Source organism: Diorhabda sublineata, chromosome 6 (assembly GCF_026230105.1).
Source record: "Diorhabda sublineata isolate icDioSubl1.1 chromosome 6, icDioSubl1.1, whole genome shotgun sequence".
Classification (NCBI taxonomy): Eukaryota; Metazoa; Arthropoda; class Insecta; order Coleoptera; family Chrysomelidae; genus Diorhabda; species Diorhabda sublineata.
Genome location: NC_079479.1, coordinates 28018648 through 28041512, shown reverse-complemented (window position 1 = coordinate 28041512; position 22865 = coordinate 28018648). Strand labels below are relative to the sequence as shown.

General features: G+C 29.9%; 2 protein-coding genes across 5 annotated transcripts in view; both read left to right on the top strand.

Moving 5' to 3' along the window:
- The first annotated feature begins 273 nt into the window (after positions 1-273).
- Positions 274-8680, top strand: LOC130445219 (transcriptional repressor CTCF-like). 2 transcript variants are annotated; one of them, XM_056780770.1, is made up of 11 exons: positions 274-405; positions 970-1118; positions 3061-3254; positions 3991-4168; positions 4289-4609; positions 4704-4991; positions 5488-5642; positions 6455-6835; positions 7019-7205; positions 8117-8244; positions 8358-8680. In XM_056780770.1, the coding sequence occupies exons 2-11, from the start codon at positions 986-988 to the stop codon at positions 8430-8432; spliced, it is 2040 nt and encodes a 679-aa protein (XP_056636748.1). In that variant the 5' UTR covers positions 274-405; positions 970-985; the 3' UTR covers positions 8433-8680. The 2 variants fall into 2 exon arrangements, with proteins under 2 accessions (XP_056636748.1, XP_056636747.1); XM_056780769.1 differs by having other exon boundaries at positions 396-875.
- Positions 8681-11011: 2331 nt separating this feature from the next.
- Positions 11012-22865, top strand: part of LOC130445726 (UDP-sugar transporter UST74c) — a 70080-nt gene continuing 58226 nt past the window's right edge. The window contains exons 1-2 of one of the 3 annotated variants that reach the window (XM_056781558.1): positions 11056-11118; positions 11276-13513. In XM_056781558.1, the coding sequence (XP_056637536.1) occupies positions 11384-12373 (990 nt within the window). In that variant the 5' untranslated portion in view covers positions 11056-11118; positions 11276-11383 and the 3' untranslated portion in view covers positions 12374-13513. Of the gene's footprint in view, positions 11119-11275; positions 13514-17688; positions 17780-22865 lie in introns of those variants that run through there. The other 2 variants (XM_056781560.1, XM_056781559.1) reach the window with 2 other exon arrangements.

The window sequence follows — 22865 nt, the reverse complement described above, 5'->3', positions numbered from 1 at the left end:
TATCTTCACACAATTATTTGTTTTTAAATAATATTTTAAGGATAGTATAATAGTTATAGGACTGCAATATATGTTTTCTATAGTTTTAGATCAAGTTGCTTATTCATCTTATACATTTAATGAATACAATCTATTTTTGATATTAAATGCATCTTGTATGCCAATTTGTGTGACGTCATTGCTCGATTGACAAGCTACCGGTGCATAAGCCTACTCTCTAGTAATCTGCTTTGCTCAAAATGACAACTCTGTTGATTGGTTCTCATTTCATTCATTCTGTCTACTGTATATGCGCGGAAGGTTTTTAAATTTCGTTTACACATACGCTAGCCTCGCCATCTCTGATTCGATAAAAAAGGTGTAGCCATTACAACACGCCCTCACAGGACATTCTTGGAGTTAAGGGTAAGATGTTTGAAATTGTAAATTTTTACATTTTTATACAATTTTGCTCATACATTTTATGTGTATTAAAATAGTTTCTAACCCATATTACCTAATATTAATCATTTTAATTATTAATTAACGTATTTCTTCAGAAATTTATATTTTAGTAGGACACCATTTTAGTCGGCTCTTATAGTTGATGACAGCGCCAACGTGCTAAATTGTAGAATTTTTTGTTGAAATGCCCCCTATATCCAGCGTGGTTAACCTAACGTTTTGTTGAGATTTTAAATCTTCATTTCATTTAAAATTACGAGTGAAATTAATATTATAATATATAACATAAGTCTGATTATATGCGTTAAAATGGCGTCTATTCAAATACAGATACTGCTTCTATTTACGTCTATGTTTCATACGAGTTGTTTTCACATTTCAAACCGTTTATTATTTATACTAAAATTGGGCTTTTCAATCAGTTTACTTCGGTAGGTATTTAAAATTTAATTCTTATAGTAGGACGTACTCAATGTCAAACTAATAATATGCTTTTAAAGGGATTATTACTTTTATTTATTGCAGAATGTGGAAACGCTGAATGAAAATGGGTACATTTACAGAAACTCCGACCATTAAATTGGAGGAAACGGCTGAAACTGTTACCGAAATCCAATCATACTTAGCAGGTTTTCAAAAAGAAATTGGAGATACCACAATACATCCAAACACAGGTTAGTAAACATGTATAAATTAAAACATTGCAGAAGAAGAATATATGTGTTAATATAAAAACACTACAACACTACAATAAATAAATAAAATATTATTATACGAATATACTATTTTCATGTGAGGTATGCTTAGCAAAAGAGGAATTATGATTTTTTTGATTAACACTAGATATACGAACTGATCCAATTTGACTCATATAAAATTTGAACAATGTATACATATAAACGTTTAATATTTTTAAAAACGTAGGTTTTTAGTTAAGTAATGAAATATATGTAAACATTCATTTCTCTTCCCCATAGACCCCTTCATTTAGCATTATTGAATGCAATATATCTATGTTCTTGGTTGTCAGCTAATTTGACTCAGAATCACATAATTTGAAATTTATGGGTTCTATTAGGCCTGGGCAACAGTCAAGTTGCAGATTAGTTTCTCTTCTGATTTGGCATTCCTCACATACAATATTTGTGTGTATGTGGGTTCTATTGTCACTTCTCTTTCCTACTCCTTCAATTTATAGATCTAATGTGAGCAGCGCAGATAAGTAATCTATAATTTTTTAAAATTCATTTTTTGTTACAAATTGTTGTACCACAAAGGTAATTTTGTAATTTGTTATAACTTCTACCTCTTCATTTATGAGTATGTTCCCTTTTCATTTTTCAGAAATTTCTTCTTTGCTTAAACTATTCTGATTTTATTTTCAACCAGCTCTTTTCCTATTTATCTAATTTCCAATCATTTTATCTTTACTTTTTAATTACTATTGCACAAACTACATTAGTATTTTCTGCATATTGTTTGTTTTAATCTATGATCTCTTGTAAATTGTTTGGGAAGTCATTTAGGCTATACCTAAAAAGATATTGTGTGTGTGTGACTCTGTATATCATTGTTTTCTCTCAGAAATATGTAGAGTCTTTCTGCGTGGGGGGGGGCTATTTCTTTGGAAGTTTCTTGTCCCATATCCCACTACTGTTTCATGGTACCTATGTCTTTTGCTATGAGGATATGACGGTCACAAAGTAAATGATCTGCTGTTTTTATGGCTGGTTCCCACAATCTGCCATTCCTATTGTCTTAAGGTGGTATTCCATGAGGCAGTGACTTGTCAGAAATCTGACCACCAGTTTAATAGCGTTTCTGGACATCTTGAGAGTTTCTTAGAGTTTTTAGATGATATGGTTGAATCTTTTCGATTGTTTTAAGCCTTTGAACATCTTGATAGGTTTTCATTAATAAAGGTAAGTTGGAATTTCTGGATGTATTGGGGATATTCATACTAAAAACACTGTTTGCACTACCACTAAACCAGTTATCATCTTCAGAAACTGAAGGTAAACTGAGTTTACTGGAGACTTTAACTTAGTTAAAAAAAACATGAATGAGACAGTAAGTGTTGATGTAGTAGTAGCATAAATAGTGTGTTTAGTTAGGTCTGAAATGTTTCTCCAGTAAAACTTCATCTGATCCATTCTGAGAGAATTTTCTAATTTTAACTATTTCTATTTTTATTTACATCTTACTCTTGCTTTTTTTAAAACACCTTCAACAAATCCCAACAATTTATATAACTAAGCAACCATGTTTGATTTGGATTTACTAGCTTAGTGTAAATTAAGTATATCTTTTGCTCAACTCGTTATAAAATATACTTTATACTATTTACAAAACGCATTGATTCTATACTTACTAATGTTTAACTTTCTATTCTAAAAAATTGTCTTTATCAAATTTTTATAATCGGATAATTGTATTTTTGTAATAAGATCCATAATCTGGGAAAAATTTCCATTAAACTGACTTTGGGGGTATATGCTTCTGACATTTCATTGTTATCCAATATAATTAAAATTTGGAAATACAATTTATCTCTATTATACATTAGTCTTAGATTTTACAAAAAAAAAACACCAATTACTTAATATATCAAATTAGGTAATGGAGAAAATGAAGCAGAGAATGAGCAAGAAGAAGGAACATATTTTGTGGACCAAGCAGGGCATTATTATTTTCAAGCTAAAGGTCAAAGTCAACCTGTGATGACTGTTATGCCAACAATTACGGGTTCTGGTGATTCAAGTGAATTTGTTATTAGTCAGGACAATGATGAAGGAGAAGAAGATAATGAGGTATTCTAAAAAATTATTGTTATTATATAAGAACATAGATTTTCTACTTCCCTTAATATTTCACAGTTTTGATAAACTTAGTAAAACTAGTTATAATGAAACATTCATATTATAATTTCATAAACTTATGAATTGTTGCCATTAATTGGAGACAATCATATTATGTATATCCATATCTTGATTTGGGGTAAAATCCTAACTGAAAATAGTGTGATTTTGTTCTTTCACCAAATTTATAAAATTGAAAAATATAGGAAATCAAATCAAAGTCAAAATTAAATATACTATTGTCTCAAAGAAAACTGGAAAAAAAGAGATTAATATCAAAATAAATTGTAGAAAATATATATGCTATAAAAATGTTTACAAAATTGATTGAAGCATCCTCACAAAATCAATTTTAAAGTTCATAAACAATTAAATTTATAACCTTCTCAAACAGTCTAAAACCGTAGGAAGCAGATATGGTTTAATTATAGGTAAATACTCTAATAGAGGAATGAAAAAAGTTGGTAAAAAATGAGGAGGTCTGCTCTGTTTGCCACTTTTTGCTGAATATTCTTGGGGAGATTGAGAGAATAAATACTAAGAATCAAAACTGGTTTTGGACAATAAAGTTTTAGATGAGACAGTATGGAGTGGCAGTATTTATGGTAACATAATAAGCAATCTATGTGCCCTATACAAATTAAATTTCTATTTATTCTTGGTAATGTATTTGAATATTTGATTTCAGCCAATCATTCAACAAGCTGACAACAATCAAATTCTCATTAATTCTGGAAATGCATACCAAAGGGTTACGGTGGTACCAGCTGATAATAACACTGGAGAATTGAGCTATGTACTTATTGTTCAAGATCCTTCTGATATTAAAGATGGAGATCAAAGTGACGGAGAACAAGATATGGCAGGTAAGTCTATTATTATTAGCTCATAGACGTAATTGACCATTCCCCATTAAATACTCATTAATTCAATTATTATAAGCAGTCATTATATTATGTTCAGTATGTTTTTAAATATTATTGCAGTATACGATTTTGATGATGCTGAAGATGGTGGTATAATAGATTCTGAAGCTGAAGATGACAAAAGTAAAATAGTGAAACTCATACCCAGAAAATCGCAAGTTGTTGCTCAGGCACACATGTGCAACTATTGTAACTATACGAGCCCAAAACGTTACCTCCTTTCTAGACATATGAAATCCCACTCTGAAGAACGTCCTCATAAATGTAGTGTATGCGAAAGGGGTTTCAAAACTTTGGCTTCGTTACAGAATCACGTCAATACACATACTGGTACTAAACCACACGCTTGTAAATTTTGTGACGCCGCTTTTACAACCTCAGGTAAAGGAATATAATTGTATATTAAGGAGGGGTTGGTACAGAACTGAATTCTTAATAACAAATAAATATTTCAAACTTCTATTCTCTTTTTTAGGTGAATTAGTTCGTCATGTTAGATATCGTCACACACATGAGAAACCCCACAAATGTACGGAATGTGATTATGCTAGTGTAGAATTGTCAAAATTGAAGCGCCATATCCGTTGTCATACTGGAGAAAGACCTTACCAATGTCCGCATTGTACCTACGCCAGTCCAGATACTTTCAAACTTAAAAGGCATCTTAGAATTCATACTGGAGAAAAACCTTATGAGTGTGACATCTGTCATACTCGATTTACACAGTCAAACAGTCTTAAAGCGCATAAATTAACTCATAACAGTACGTATGTTTCAACTAATATGTGAAAATTTCAATATTCAATATGAAAAAATGGAAGAAGAGAAACTATTAGATGTACTTTTGTTTCAGTTTATTATAAAGCAAGAGAAATAATGAAAGCTCTTTCTGATGTATTTATTTCTGTTTTTGAAATTTATTCATTTAATTCATTGGAATTTATTCTATAATGTTGACGAAAATTCTATGGTTAAAGAGGTCATCGCCAGGGTTGATAATTATAAGTATGAGCATTTTCCATCACTCATACCCGAACTTCTGACGACGTAATCTGGCATTCTGGCGAATATTTTCCATATGGGCTGAAAAAAGAAAACCAATGCTCTTTGTTCCTCTTTCAATAGTTCAATTTTACTTATATACTGCTCTGTCTATATTAACTCTATGGGACTCAATCAGTTTCTCTTCTCACAATATTGATAAATGAAAATATTTGTTTTTGAAATTTGAAAGTTATTAGCTCCTTAACATTTTTTAGTCGGGGACAAACCAGTTTTTCAATGTGATTTGTGCCCTACAACATGTGGCCGTAAAACAGATTTACGTATTCACGTGCAAAAGTTACATACTTCGGATAAACCTCTTAAGTGTAAGAGATGTGGAAAGTCTTTTCCAGATAGATACAGTTATAAGGTACGTAAGTAAAAAATGTTATATATATTCGCATATTTACAATCTACATTAAGAGCAAGTATTAAGTAAATGTATTAAATCTGATTGGCTGGAAAGAGAAGCATCCATTGTTATGGTTATACATGTTATGTGGTGATGAGGCTAGGTTCTATATAGTCTTTTCGTATCTGGACCATTGATGTTGGAAAGGAAAGTTACTTCATGAACAAATGAGGCTATTTTGATGTTGTTGGTTTCTGGTATATCTGCAGAGTATATAAAGAAAAGAGGAACACCAGCTTTGATAACATATGAGTCAGATTGCTGGTAAGAAAATTCAACTGAGACGTGTGTTTGATATGTAAAATTTGAGAACATAAGGCTTCTATTCCATACCTTGTCGAAGGTCTGGAATACATCAAGAAATTGGCATTACAGTAATACTTGTCAGAGTCCTTTTCATATTTTATTTATTATCCTGTGTATTTGCTGCGCCGTGGAGTGATATTTTCGGAATCCGAATTGGTGTTTAAGCAGTAAATTTAGGAATTCCTGTTTCATGTACATTCCTTCTAGCAGAAGTCGCCCAAGAATTTTGCTTAATGATGGTACCAGGCTGATAGGTTTATAAGATAAGATCTCGTTTGGGCTTACTTGGTTTCTGCACCAGTATGATTTCTGTTGGAGAGAATGCTTTTATGGAATCAGAGTGAGAAATTTAAATATAAAGAAATTGTGTCTATCGAACAGTTGAATAAGTTCATCACAATTGAATGTTTAAAATAGAAACACGACTTTATGCTAGTTTTAATTATTGTACATCAAATTTTCAGCTTCACAATAAATCGCATGAAGGGGAGAAATGTTACAAATGTGATCTATGTCCATATGCTTCAATATCGGCACGTCATCTCGAGTCGCATATGCTTATACATACCGATCAAAAACCTTTTCAATGCAATCAATGCGATCAATCATTTCGTCAAAAACAACTTCTCAAGCGACATCAAAATCTTTATCATAATCCTCACTATGTACCTCCACCTCCTCGAGAAAAAACCCACGAATGTCCTGAATGTACTCGAGCTTTTAGACATAAGGGGAACCTCATTAGACATATGGCATTCCATGATCCAGATCCAAATATACAAAAGAAGCAGTTGGAATTGAAACTAGGAAGACAGAAGAAAATACAAATGATAGATGGACAACAGGTAAAGTTATGATCTAGTTGAACATTTTAAATTTTAAGTTTTTTAATGTTCATATGTAACAAGATATTAACAGAGAAATTTTTATGGTCAATTGCACGTTTAAGTTTTGTTCAGGCACAAAAGAATATTGTAATTTAATTTTCACCCATAAAACCGCTTGGAAAACTAATTTTATATAAATAGGTTGAAGTGGTACAAGGAATTGGTTCCGAAGAAGAGGAAGAGATTGATATGATGGCTGTGGAAGGTTCAGATGGGCAACAATATGTTGTTTTAGAAGTTATCCAATTAGCCGATGGAGAAGAACAAACAATGGTTGTGGGAGATGGTTCTGGAGAATTATTAAGTGAAACGATTTTACCTGATCACGGTGAGTTATTATGAAACATTCATTGTAAATGATCATTTGAAGATTCTTAAAAAATATTATACTTTTCAATTCTTGATATAATTAATAATATATAGCAGTTGATGAAATTAAGAAAAGTGAATATGGCCTTGAAGAACTGAATTCTGTTAAGGAGGTACTGAAAATGACAAAAAGAATAGGACTGACGAAACGCTTTTAAGTCATTCTATAAAATATGATTTTCGTCAAGTATCTCGAAAACAATAAAACTAAGACTCTTTCAGAGTAATGTAAAATCTGCTCTGTTATAGGCCAAAACTTGGATATATAATAGAAATATGTTCCAGAATATTTATAATATTTATAGATAATTATAATGAACATCTTTGGAACATAACAGAAGAAGAACAAGAACAGAAGACGAAATAACGATTACGAAGCGAAAATTGATATGGATAGGACATACACCATGGAAACAGCAATAAACATAACCAGATAAGCATTTAATTATAATACAACATGCAGAAGGAAAAGAGCAGACCTGTATGAACATGAAGAACTGTTGGAAATAATGGCAACATAGGAAGAGGCTACAGAAATATCCGAAAAAAGAAAAGAAAATTGAGAGCATCTTCAACGAAATTGGTCGAAACCCACATAACGTCGCATAATAAGGATATCGACAAATGTTGGGTAGAAAGAAAGTGGTAGAATTAATAAAATGATGCTATTAAGGACAAAAATAACCAAGGGAGACGAATAATATCAATGCTAAACGGCGTTTTATGGGACAGTAACATATTCAAAAACAATAAGCACCAAATTTACAATACAATTATAAAAACATTGTTTATACTCTCAGTTCTAATGTATATAATTCTTGTATATTAATTATTGTGGATTTATACATCTAAAATAATTTAAATTTTTAGATCTGAATGATGAAGAAGTAATAAAAGCTCTACAATCAGCACGGCGAGTGACTAAACAAGAATTAGAAGATGAAGAGATGGAAGAGAAAAAAGTTGCTACTGACATGGAAAACTGTTTTGGATTTGATGTAAGTGTAATATACTTTTTTTCGTTTTGGGATGGATTCTTCCAGGAAAATATTTTAAATTTATTTCACCTATTTACTTTTAATATAATGTAATTTGTTTTTTTTTATTTTAGGAAGATGATGATGATGATGATGATGGAGTAAGGACTGGAAAAGATCAAATAACTTTACTTGATAGCATCCATTAGAAATAAGTATTCTAATTAATTTTTCTTTTTAATATTTATAATTATGACTTTATTTTTTATTCATCATGAATATTGTAGAATTGATAATGCACTTGTAAATTTTTGTAAATAAAACATACACTTTTACATTGATCTGTTTATCAAATTGTAAATACGGATATTACTTTGTTGGTAAGTTAGAGTATTGAATAAACAATTTTATTGGTTTACATTATTTTTTTTCTTTGAATAAAGAATTTTCAATCATTGATATATTCAATCTCTGTTTAAACTTCCTTCAAGAACGTTTCAGGAAAAACATATAATTTTCAAATTTTTACATTCCCACTTCGGCTATTTCCGGGAAAAAATTTGGTAATGTGAATGAAAAATAAGGTAAAAGATTTGATCTAGATATGCGTTTAGCTGAATATGACAGAAAAAGTACCAGAAGTTTTCTTTAACAAAGAAAACTTAATTTGAAGGAGCGTAAAGAATAAATATTTCAACTATTTCTGTATGGATATTTTCTGTATACTTCATTTTTTTCCTTCAACACATTATAAAATAAGCATGAAATACGTATAAAAACAACCAACTAAAAGTAGATTAGAAATCAGCACTACGTAATCGCTAGAAACCAGTTATTTTAAAGCAATTTTCAAAGTGTCATGCTTTCTTCTACTTAGATTTGATTGTAGTAGAATCATGCATTTAAAATGCCAATAAATTTACTTTAATATGACCGACTTTAACAGATTTGAAAAAATCTTGCTTACAAGTTGATAATGAACAGCAACGAAAAAAGGTAAGAACACTTTTTACCTAATATAAATAAATTTAATGTTCAAAGGATATTTTTTGTAGTTTTTAATAAGGAGCCTACAATAGGTCTACTTTGAACCCATAGCAACTATTTTTGAGTTTGTCATGCTGAGAACCTTGTAATACCCGAAATTCGAGCTTTAAACAAGTGCACCTATTTTGAAATTTTGTAAACTTATTTAATATAGGATGACTTAACATTTTAAATTAAATAATCAGACTTCCAACTGGTTTTCAAATATACATTAAAATAAGATGATTCTTTTACTATCAGCTATTGTCGAAAGTCTATTTGAGAAAAACATGAAGCAGGTATGGTGGGAGAGCGTATTTTACTCGTTTTATTTTCAAGAACTCAAGAAAATATATTGTGATGTTGTTAATAGATCAATACAGAGTGGTCTATATATCTCTTTTAAGCCTAATATGTTTCTTTACAATAACTGTTACAATATTTTATAATAGAAAAGTCAATGTAATTGGCCTGCCAACTCTGCCTTCTCACAATGTCAAAGTTTTGTAAATTAATGTAAATTCTAGGTTAGTTACTATTTAATTATGTGCCCACAAGCTAGTAACTGTTTGCATACAACACCTGCTCTGACCCCACACACAGCCTCTAACTTCACCTTCTACCATTTAATTTTTGAAACAGCATACGAACATAAAGGAAGGGGGGGCGAGCCTGATCCTGGTTACAGCGCCCGCAATCAAATGTGGGGGCCATGCCCCAGCCCTGCTGCACGCATTTTACGATATCTATATCTGTAGATTCACAGTATGTATATATGATCAGATCTACTCAATTTGAAGCGAAAATCAAACAATTAAAGCAATTAAGCATCAACATGACGTGTGTATACTGTAACAATTAACAGTTTTTAGTTTATTTCATTAATTTTAACCTATACTTTCAACAAAAAAATATATTTCAATTCAATAATAGAAGATGGACCTAATCCAACACAATTTTTTTTGTCCCTAAATATTTTTTCCAAATAAACAAGCTTATACAATATAAAAGCATCAAACATTTAGCAAAAGTCAAGTCTAAACAATTAAGTTAAATACAGAAATAGAGCAGTGCATAGATAAATTTAACTTTTATCTATGATTCAATTTGAAATATTAAAAAAACTACTGCAAGAATACAATTTTATTTCAATTTAAGTTATCTTATTGACTGCTTTGACAAAACTTATTGGGATGTTAAATTTCGAGCGATGTAATTTATATGACCGATTTTGAAGTATTTCGACCACACCTTAGCATATATATATATATATATATATATATATATATATATATATATATATATATATATATATATATATATATATATATATATATATATATATATATATAATCGTGAGAGATGCACGTAAGTAGCTTTTTTTGTTGAAGATTGTGCTATATTTCTAGAAAATATTTAAAAAGACCGCGGCTTTTTTCTTCCGTCTACAGTTTGGCGTGAAACACTGAGAGTTTTTTGTTTTTCAATGATCTTTTAACATAACCTTTTTTATGCAGAAAGCAGAGATTTTCTTACCGTAGAAATCAGTACAGAACATACATGAATACTTATCATTTTTAACCAATTTTAAAAAAGGTCGTAAAAAATTGGAAGAAATCTTACTTTTTGGCGGCAAAGCTGCCAAATTTTAATTTCTCTTTCTAATAGAAAAAGAGAAATACATAAATCTGCGGCAAGATGTGGAACTGTGGATCTGGCATTATTCTAGTTACTATATTTTGACATATGCAATTTTGAGAATATATTCCTGTGTTTAATGTCTTTGATACCAAAAAATTCTCAGTATAACTAATAGTTGGTTAAAACATATTTTCTATCATTCGGAGTGATGTAGTGCAAATAGGAAAAGTAAGAAAGTTTAATTACTCCACAATATGTTTTATTTATTATTAAAAGTAATGTTAGAAATTTAGATTTTGTATTTAAATTGACATCGAAATGACACTAATGACAGTAAACATGTGCTTAGTTTTGGTATATTATCCTTGAATAATAATTGTTCTAGGCCAAGGCGGTAGAATGATATCATATCAGAAATAAAAGTTTTAGTTAAAATTAAACCTCCGAAGCGATGATTATAAATTGTAGTACGTGTAAAAATATTGTGTAAACCATGGTTAGGCCACAGGAAGAAATTAACGAGCAGACGTTATTCTGGCGGAAAGTATTATCAGCATTATTTTATGGTATTGCATCTTTTATGATAACAGTCATAAATAAACTAGTGCTTACTACTTATGGATTTCCATCGTTTCAAGTACTTGGTATTGGCCAAATGGTTGCTACTATTGTTGTATTATTAGTAGCAAAGAAACTTAGAATAGTGAACTTTCCAAATCTGGAATTTAGTATTTTGGGAAAAATATTTCCACTACCTCTTATATATCTAGGAAACATGTTTTTTGGACTAGGAGGTACCAAAGAGTTAAGTTTACCAATGTTTACAGCTTTACGAAGGTTTTCAATATTAATGACGATGGTTTTGGAGTTCTACATCTTAGGTGTTCAACCAAGTTTTAGTGTACAGTTTAGTGTTTATACTATGATTTTGGGTGCCATAGTTGCTGCCATGCACGATCTTGCCTTTGCTGTGAGAGGTTATGTGTTTATCTTCTTGAATAATTTTTTTACTGCAACTAATGGTGTTTATATGAAGAAAAAATTAGATTCTAAAGAACTAGGCAAATATGGGCTTATGTTTTATAATGCTTTATTCATGATAATTCCTGCTACATTATTTGCCTATTATTCTGGAGATTTACACGAATCATATTATTATAAATATTGGGATGATCCATTGTTTGTTATTCAATTTTCAATATCTTGTGTGATGGGATTCATTTTATCTTACAGTGTAGTATTATGTACTTATTACAATTCAGCTTTAACTACGACAATTATTGGAACTTTAAAAAACATTTGTGTTACTTATTTAGGTATGGTTATTGGAGGTGATTATATATTTTCTATTGAAAATTTCTTGGGTATTAACATAAGTGTACTAGGAAGTTTGGTATACACTTATGTTACTTTCAGACGGAAACAGTCTGTTTCATATTCACCTATCTCTACTACCGAAGTTAAGTCTGAAAATATTGTATAGTATTTGCTACCTTTTGTAGGAAATATTTTGGAAGCTAATCAATTTTCATTACCTATAAAATTGATATTAATTTCTTGTATATACTAGTCACATTGTCAATTTTTTCTGTAAATATGTGATTTTATGGTCTCTTTAAATAGTAAATGTAGTAGTAAGATATTTTTTGAATTCTTGATGAGTTATTAGAACTGAACTATTTCTATATATATATATATATATATATATATATATATATATATATTTCAATTGATAATGGTCTACTGTTCAAAAGTATGTGGTTATTTAGTATAAATGAGATAACTTCATATTTCAATTTTCTATTTGAAATTACAGTGTTTCTATGCATGCATGTTTTTCATGAAAACTTTCATAACAACTAATTTCTCCAACATTACCTTAATTATCTTCTGCCATTTGTCTTATAGTTTTCTTCACAACCCGAAGCAAATACTATTATAATTAAATGGTGCTAAGACTGCAGACTATGGGTAGTTGAGTCATGACTTTTACCTCCTGTTCTATAGGAGATACCTGATAAATTTTTTTTAAATATACAAAGAAAAATATGTCGTTTTTGATAAATGGGGAATAAATTCAATAATCTTTCAGTTCCATATTTTAAATCATTAATTATGTATTTAATTAATTACACAATAATTTTAAATATAGAATTGAATTTACCATCACTTTGTTGTTTCATAAAATGTGTGCTCACAGATATATTTTTATTATTTTATACATAAGATGAGTTTGATTAAACATGGTGATTTTAATATTTATTTATTTCAAAATTTTATAAATTCCTGTAGCTTTTTTGTTTTATAAAATACACAAATGTATCTTTTTTAATAAATTTATTGAGAAATCAGAAGTTATATTTATATATAGTTTATCATTATTATATACTGAGGCTTTTTCACTGCAAATTCGTCTTTGTCACGTAAAAGGGAAAGGGAGAGGATTTAGAGGAATTCAGTTATTTATCTACTTTAAATAGTGAATAGTTATGAAGGTGATAATTATATTATACATACTCAAATAAAAGAAAAAACAATGTTGAAAGAATTAGCCAAACAATTTCTTTATATACCTATTATTTAGATAATACTTGATCAAATAAAACCCAATATAAAGTTAGTACCAAATTAAATGTTGTATCTATGTGAGTACCTATCTAATTACCCGGTTGACAAATATTTTATTTTTTATTTTAATTACAAATCATCAGGTGTATGGTTTTGATTAGGGGTTATGGCATACACTTTTTCTTCATGTCTCTTTGTATTTTGTTTGATCTTTTATTCTCAGCTGCATCTTTAACATTTTCTGCAATATTTTTCTTGGCGTTTTTCTATAACCTTTACCTTCTATTTAGTTTGCAAACCTTTTCGTTGTTTTCATCTTAATTTTGTTTCATATATTTTATCTGTATTTGGTCTTATTTTTCGTTTTTTTTCTATATCCTATTTTTCTAAGAAATAATTTCCATTTATACCAGCTATTTGATTTCAATTCAATGCTCAATATTTTCTAATCCTTTCGTTGAATCAAGATTGCAGAAGAAATTTCTTGTTTTTTTTTATTCTTAAAAGGGGATTTCTTAAATCGTTTACCATTAACCAACTTATCATCTAAATTCCTGTTATAATGGTTGAGTACAGACCAAGTATAAAGTTCTTCCAATAAATTATCTTTCAATCATCAAATTCTAACCTATTCTTATTTCTACCACACTTTATTTTACTTTCATTGTTAGTTTGTCTGTCTTGATAGCATTTTCTAATGAACCTTTCGCATGATTTTATTGACTTGAACTTTCTCATACTTTTTCGCTCTTGATTACATTATAGGACTTTTAAATCAAAATTTAAAATTTCACTAATAGATGACGCTACAAGAAACAAATATTTATCCCCTCACTAAAAGATGGCATCACAAATTTCAAAGTGATTTTTACTAAGAATGAAAAAACTATGAAAAAATTAAATGTATTGATATCATTGGCTTGATTTGAATTTTCATTACTTAACCCTTATGTCTAACTACCCTTATGGATCAATCTGTTCAGATAGCAGAGCTGTCATGTAATCCATAACGACAGAAAGGCTGTGCTTTAGGCTTGTCATGGAGTGCAAGAGAGTCCTACAGAATCTGATGGATTATGTCTCCAAGATCCAGCTTGTTTGGGTGCTCAGTTACTCACCAATGAGCTTAGAAGCTATTCATGGTGTTGCTATCGCGTCTATCAACTGTCTGCTTGTAAGATGGGCGGAGATAGAGACACTTAGCATGAGACAAGCGGAGGTACACATAGACGGACCCTCCGCTTCTCTTAACAAACAGCTGCTCCAATTAAATAGTCGCGAAATCCGACTAGTGATCGATCATTAACCATCGGTCATCTAGGACGCCATCTCCACACTAGGCACATTACGGATGAGTGCCCAGCCCTCACACGATCGCGGTTCTAACACTTAGGCAAGCCTAAACTTACCATTAAAAGCCACATTAAAAGCCAAAGCGCCTAATCGGCTTCTCAAAAGACATCGGTAATGTCAAGTAAGACACGACGAGACATATTAGAAAGCCTATGTACTTAACGGCCTCTGACTACCCACAACGCTACTATGACCTATGAACTATCTAACCCTATGGACTAAAGACGGGGGTTGAGTTTCTTTTTTCATTGAGTTATTCTTCTAAATGTAGTTTCTTCCTTCTGTTCCAGGTTACTTTTTGGATTTAATCCATTCAGGTCTTCCTCTATTTTACACTCTTATTGTTCTGGTTTCTAATATTCTTGTCAATTGCCAATTGTATAATAAGGTTTTGATGATTTTTTGGAAAATTGCCCTTAAATATTTGGTTTTAAAACTTCCCTAACCTACGCAAATATATGATGAGTAAGAGAATGTGTATGGAGCCTCCGCATCATCATTCCTCGTTTGAGACGGCCAAAACGAATGTAACCAACGATATAATCAAAAATGAATTTGCTCGCGTTGGGTGCCGCGTTTGGACCAGCCCTTATTGACGGGGTTCAAGCAAAATAACCGGATTTTTTGCGTCGATTTATAACTGTAGATGAAACCCAGATCCACCATTACATTCCTGAAACGAATGAACAGGACATTAGACTGCAAGGGGCGAACGGCCTCCAAAAAAGCACAAATGGTTTCATCGGCTACATTCATGAGATTATGTTCATGGACTATTTTCAACAAGGTAAAAGAATCAAAGGAGAGTATCATGCAACATTGTTCCATAAGATAAAGGGAGAGATTGCTAAAAAGGGAATACATTTAATAAAAAAGAAAGTGCTTTTACTTAGGATAACTCAAATTCTTAACACTTCCGTGATCATCACGGCAAAAGTCTCGAGTTGAGCTTCGAATTGGTTGACCACACACCATATCCTCCAGATCTGGCCCTCTAGCACCATTTTCCTATTGCCTAACCTCAAAGTTCCACTTGCAGGAGAGATATTTCCATCAGACAAGAACGTTATCGTATACGTAAACCCCCATTTTGAGGACAAAAACTGCAATTATTATTTGAAAGGGCTAAAAGGTTAAAGCATCATTGGGCTAAGTATATAGACGGAAACTATGTTAAAAAACAAGAATGATTATTGTAAATATCTTGTTACGTAGGACAATTTTAGTCAATCGTCAAAAATAGGAGTCGCAGTGAGTAATTTTACTTCTTAAAAAGCGTTTAAACATTCGAAACTTTTCAATATTAGAAATATGCTTGGTTAACATTGAAGCAAATAACATTTTACAAAATGTGAATATCTATTTGGATTTTCTCTTAAATTTTTTTATAAGAATAAAATGGCCCCCAATGATTTGTTTAATAAAAGCTAAAACTATTCTCATAATTACGGAATGTACTTATAAGTCAAGATACAGTCAAGGTCAGCTTTAATACTAATTTCTTTTTAGTATTAATCTATTGGCTTTAGGATATGATGGTTAATAAATTATTTCTGCCTCACAATAATTCCGCTATCATTTTATGGGCAGAATTCAAGGTCGATAGATTATTATTGGTTATTGACGCTTATTTCAGTAATTTATTATTTTTTTTTAATCAGTGGATACCAAAAGTTTTACTATATCTTAACGAACTAAAAAATAAAAAATATTTTTGAATTGAAACGAATTTACGAACACACATCATTAGCTATGTGTAGCAACATCAAACGAATTACGGAAATATCAAACGTGCTTCGCTGAATTTTAGAATACCACTACAACCGGACAGAACCGACTCCAGGACCAATATCGCGAACTTGTTATAACAATAATATAAATACTAACAACTAGGTTTGTTCTATAATTATTAATAATGTTGAAAATATTGTCTTTTTTTTTAAATGCTTCTGTAAATAACAAAAATATGTAATTGTGACACTTTCTTGAAAAATTGACGATTATTCTTTAGTTACATATAATTTTTTATAGAATCAAAACTATCATATACTTAGTTAATAAAAAAAGGAATATTAGGAAATATGATTTTCAAAAAATGGTATTATATTGGTTTTCAACTTCGCAGAAATGTCTATTTTTTATTTTCACTAAGAATGAATTTGGATTTATAAGCTTTTTTCATGCAATATTCTTATTGTTAATAAGTTATGATAAAGCCCGTTCACAAAACAGTCTTATAATTCATTATTGGAATATTTAGTAAAATTGTGACATAGTTCATCGTCTAAGAGTTTAAAATCGTAAAAATCCTCATGGCACATAACCCCCCTTTACACTATCGTTTTTCTTATTAATTGCGACGAAAACTAAAGCCGCACTAATACTTGGGTCACTGTTCCAGTTAATAGCGGCTCGAAAGAAAAATGACATTTCAGCCATCTCGCGTTTGTTTGCTTCAACACAATATTGTCTTTATTCCTTTAAAAAATCATAGCATTTGGACATTGATGACGCTTACTACCGAAAAATGAAATTTTTTGCATTTAGGTCTTTTTTCCGTCCTCTTCCATTACAGCTTCACTTACTGTAATGTTTTCTACGGGTTCAATTAATCGTTAACAATGAGAGCAAGTTGTTATATTAACGTTAAACCCCATTCCTTGGGATTTTTTCATTTTGTCTCGCTTTATTTGTAATTTCCAATTCTTCTTTAACTACATATAATATTTCTGTCGTGCTAAAATAACTGGTAATGTAAAAATTTTTTTTGTTCGTAAATGAATTTATACAACAGTTGCTTCTGTTTAAGTTATGTAATATTACTCTAATTATAGGTTGGCATCATTAACGTTATGTTTTAGTACATGGACCGAAATCAGTTTCTCCCAGTTTCAACTTTTAGGCGGAACTATTATTAAAAAATAGTATAAAACGCGTGAAGTTTTTGAGAAACTGATAGTGTTCAAGAGTGAGTATAGAAATGTTAGAATTCTACTTTTCAAAGTATATCAGAACTTGAAATTAATGAAACACCATTACGTTGGCGTGTTTTTATCTTGAAAGCGGTATTATTTTCGGAAAAGGACGTTCTAAATTTACAGAAGTAATCGTTTATGCACCGAGATAAATTGTTCTATTGACTCAACTTTTGATAGAAATGGTTTGAAAACTAAAAATCACAGTCCCAAATCTTGAATAACAGTAATAAATCTTTTTGCGAGGCGGGAATCCCAAAATACATCCCTGTTTAACATAGTCGGAAATCAAATACAAATGATAAAACATTTTGATATTCACGTAAAAAAATTATTCTGTTTCCTCAATGACAAGTTGTAGGTCAGTTTTTAAAAAATATTTAAATAGAGAAATTGCACTAGGTTATGTAAATATTGATTTTATTAATGTGATATTAAATCAAAATATTTCTGATTGTGTCTTGATTTCATTAATTTATTGTTTTATTAATGCAACTTTGTGACATGTTTTTGTAATCAAATGCAAACAATACTAATTAAAATTATATTTATTATGATTATAGGGAAAGATATTTCAAATATTTCAAATTAAAAACAATTCTATTTATTGGTACCCGTTTTTTTAGCTCCTTTTCATAAGTAACCCAGTCGAAATATTCTGAAGGTCGCAACTATCTACCGGTTAGAATGTAATTATATAAAATATAAAAAATTTTTGGACAAAACAAATATTTCCAAGAATGACTTCCAAGTCAAAAATCGCTAAGTCTTCAGCGTTTTTTGTATTTATTATTAGGAAACTCAAATATTAATGACCATCTTTTTAATAATACGAGAGTGGTTGATTGACGAGTAACTTTTCAGGCATTGACAACACTTTTTCTACGAATATTATATCAGTTTCCGCTATATTTCTGATGTATTTGTCAAAATTTTTCATAAAACTGATAGTTACAATTTTAAAATTCATATAAAGAGAACTATTTTCGTTGTTGGATAAATATGGAAAAAAATTTCGGTTGCTAATGAAAATTATGTACGTAAAGATTATCCTGAAATTGCAAATGATTTGTGAGTAGTTTTCTGCCTTTAAAAGTGGTCATATGGACACGGTTGAGCTAAACGTCATTTACGATATCAATTTATAAAATGATTGTGAATTTTTCTATCGTACGTCACAATAGATGAAACTTGGTACCTACATCTCAATAAAAAACAAAAATACGGTTGAAACAATGCATTGAGAAATGTCTTCCCCGTTTTTTCGGTCAATAATGAAGATTTGTGAAGTACGAAAATGTGTTTTCTTCTTTTGTGAGTGCTGGTTAAATTTGATCATTGTTGCCACTACACGGAATAATTTCTTGGCTTTGATATCTTGATATCATAACCTCATTTTTTCTGTAGAACCTGTTGATGTAAGTCGACTACAATTTATTCGGGAAGTACGTGGAGTAATAAATCATTATCACGCAGATTAGGACGAAACTTTTTCAACTAGTTTTAAACCATTTAAATATTTCCAAGAAACAGCATTCAACAACCATAAGCGTAGTTTAATTTAATTACAAAAATAATATTTAAATTTCCTATATTCTATTATTTACCAACTTAATATAGTTTATGGCACCATTTTGGTATAACCTAGTAAGTTTTCTTTCAAACGCCCCTTTCTTATTTTGTCAATAGACTAATAGAAAATGTTCTTAACAGAAAAAAAATTGCTTCTGGTAGATTCCTATAAAATTTGTAAGTTGAAAATATACCGGAGATTTGAAGATTTATTAAGCTCTCACTTATTGGAGGCCCTTGTCATGCTACAACACATGGTGATCCTTGGGTCAACACAATTCAAGTATCAACTATTAGCATAATAGAAGAAGAAAGAAGAAACTGCTCCAATAACTATTCAAATCGGTGGTTATAATTAATTATTATTATTATAATTATTATAAATTATAATTAATTAATATATTTCTAGAGATACATGAAAAGCTACAATACTGCCAAAAATTGAAAAATAAATATCAAAGCTATGTTATAACCGACCGCAATTATTCATTTATTTATACAAAGTTTCCCAAAATAATTAAAACAAAAGCAAATCTATGAAAAAACGTAATTAACTATAAATAATAATGAAAAATGAATAAAATGGGCAGTAAGCTCACATATATTGAAAAAAAAGTATAATTATATCTTATAGGGTACTAGAACGTGATTGGGGGTTAAGTTGAGCTAGAACTTGTTATAAAATGGACAAATCGATTAATAAATTGGAAGCCAATCGAATTGAGATTTAGAAAACACAAGATTGAACCTAAATTAGCTCTTATGGTAACAAATGGAATCACTTTCAATGAAATCTCACTAGATATAGACTATAAAATGTTTAAAAAAATATTAATCAATTTATAATCGAAGGTAAAAATGGAAAACGGAGATGATTTGTATTTTTCGAAAAACAATTTAATCTACAGTTTATCTGCTCCCTCTGTATATAGAACACCGTGTTAATCATTTTTCAGATTTTAAATGAAATATTTTTGCTGCAATAAAAAATACTACGGCATTAATAATAATAAATTTTAGTCATGTTGATTTATTTTGTTCCTCTAAATATCAAATTTTGTGAAATACATTTTGAAAAACATCAATACTACCAAAACTGAATTACTAATTAGTAGTTTGTGATTTAATAAAAGAATATTTGTACATTGAAGTAGAAAAGTATTAAATGTATGGTTATATCTCAGATAAATGCTAACTAGTGATAAAATAATAGTCCAAGTTGAGCTTGAGCTTTAAATAAAACAACCCCAGTGACTAAAATAGTGGAAACATTGAACATGTATCAAATTGGATATGTAGATAAAACCATTTCCAAAGACTTTGGTGCAGTTAATTCACGAAGTTGAAGCTGCTTGGACAAGATGCCACACGTAGACGACAATTATTTTGTCGATGTCTAGGAACAGTAAAGACTTGTATCCGGCTATCCATACTAATCAACCACTTATATTATGATAAGACTTCTTGCAAATGTTATTTCATTGTTGATGTAAGTTCGATAAATTATTTCTTCTGGGCTTAGGATGTTAGTTTATTTTGGACAAGTTTTTTCTGTTTATATTCTGATTTCACCTGCTAGTATGAATAATTTCTGAAATCCATCACAATGCATTGAAATGCGATGTTGAAAATTTTGCGCCAGACTTTATGGGAGGTCCGCGAGCACAGAATATTTGTTTGGACCTATTAAAATGGGGCAAAGCTGAGAAAGCGTCACTGGCCCGACTACATAAGGGCGTCGTAGTGAAAAGATTAACAAATGAAAAGAATAAGACGAAAATAATGGGTTTAAACATTTTATTAGATACTAAAGTGGAAAAACATTTTATTTTACAATAATAACGAACTAAGAAGTGTAATAAATAAAAAAATATTTACAAAAATCTTATATATTTTACATACCTACTATGGCGTTATGACTTAAATTATGATATTTACAAGTTTTAAGACTAAAATAACTAGATAGTTATTCAACTAGGTTTTTCTTTGGTTTTCGTACTGAAATTTTTCTGGTAATATATGAATGAATGCATGAATGGTAAGATATATATGAACACAAATACGGCTTCGTTTTTCAAATTTTATAATATACCTACTAAGAATGAAATATCGTGAATTTTACCATATAGTGCCCTAGGTGAACCCCCAGGAGGTAACAGAAAACTCTACAGGAATCTATGTAAATTTTGAAAGTTAGATCTCACCTTCACATTTATTAACATGTGTTGGTTGCAGGGGGTCTACTGAAGCCATTAAATTTTCTAAGTGATTTCATCTTGGCAATCTCTGATAATATGAAAATAGTAATTTTAAACATGACTGGCAATGATTGTTTTCATCAATGATTGATTCCAGATTGATATTAATTAATTTCTAGAGCTGTACACTTTTTCTAACACTATATATTGATTAAGGATATTATATTTGGGAAGTAACTATAAGATATTACCCTCATTCTACAACCTACCACATACCTAATGAATACAGGGTAGTACAGTAAAATACATTTATATAAATCGAAAACGTTATCGATTATTAAGAGAGCATCTTGTTTGAGTATCCCCCGATTTTATTCGGCACTAGAAAAAGTATAATAAAGAAGTATCTTTTATATTATTATAGGAAACATAATTAATTTATGGGTTAAAAACATATAGTATCTTTTGATTGATCTGGTCGAATTAACCCTATACTTAATCGAGTATACGGTTATGTTGAAGAATGAACTTACTATTCATAATAATCAATAAATTTGAGTTCACCCAAAAAGGTCTTTATTCTATCGGTAAGTAGATACTAGCTAGGTGTTTCTAATTTCATGCGACAAAATTCAGGAGGTGATTGCTCGTATCAAATTAAGATGAGTCTTTTCTCAGCCTACCCACCCTATTAGTATAAGGTAAGAATAATATGCTACGAAAAACAAATTTAGGGTTAGAATTCTAATTCTACGCAACCGAAGCTTTCAAATTTCAAGACAAGATCAAGCAACGATTCAGTCACCTAAAATAAAGTCTTAGATGAAGATTAGCATTTTAAGGTTATAACGAAATGTCTTAGATTATTTTTTATATAAAAAACGGATTTAAATGATAAGTATTAAGTAGACAATCACACTTTTGAGTTAGGAATATTCGAATAATTGACGCAATTATAAAACCGGATTCGGATTTTGTGATGCTGATTGTCTCCAAAACGATTTCAAGATTTTCTACTGTTTGGCAGACTAAATAAATAATTGATGAATGTAAACGATAATTTGTATAGAAAAAATTGAAAAAAATAATAACATACATACACTATAATCTAGGTTTATATATGATATTACTCAACATTTATTTATTATGAGTATTTTTTTGATTTGACTTGTTCTGCTCTATTTTTTGCACCATTGGCTTTTTTGGTTATTTTTATTTTAGAATATATGTTCAAAAAATAATATTGTATTATTTGTTTCTTTACTGATATAATTCATTGATCTTTTAAATGATGAACGTTTAGCAAAGA

What these genes read in the sequence shown, in the direction of transcription:
- LOC130445219 (XM_056780770.1), top strand. Translation starts at nt 986, where the DNA reads ATGAAAATGGGTACATTTACAGAAACTCCGACCATTAAATTGGAGGAA. An exon ending in CACAATACATCCAAACACAG is followed by an intron (nt 1,119 to 3,060) that starts GTTAGTAAACAT and finishes ATATCAAATTAG; the next exon opens with GTAATGGAGAAAATGAAGCA. An exon ending in CAGATAGATACAGTTATAAG is followed by an intron (nt 5,643 to 6,454) that starts GTACGTAAGTAA and finishes TCAAATTTTCAG; the next exon opens with CTTCACAATAAATCGCATGA.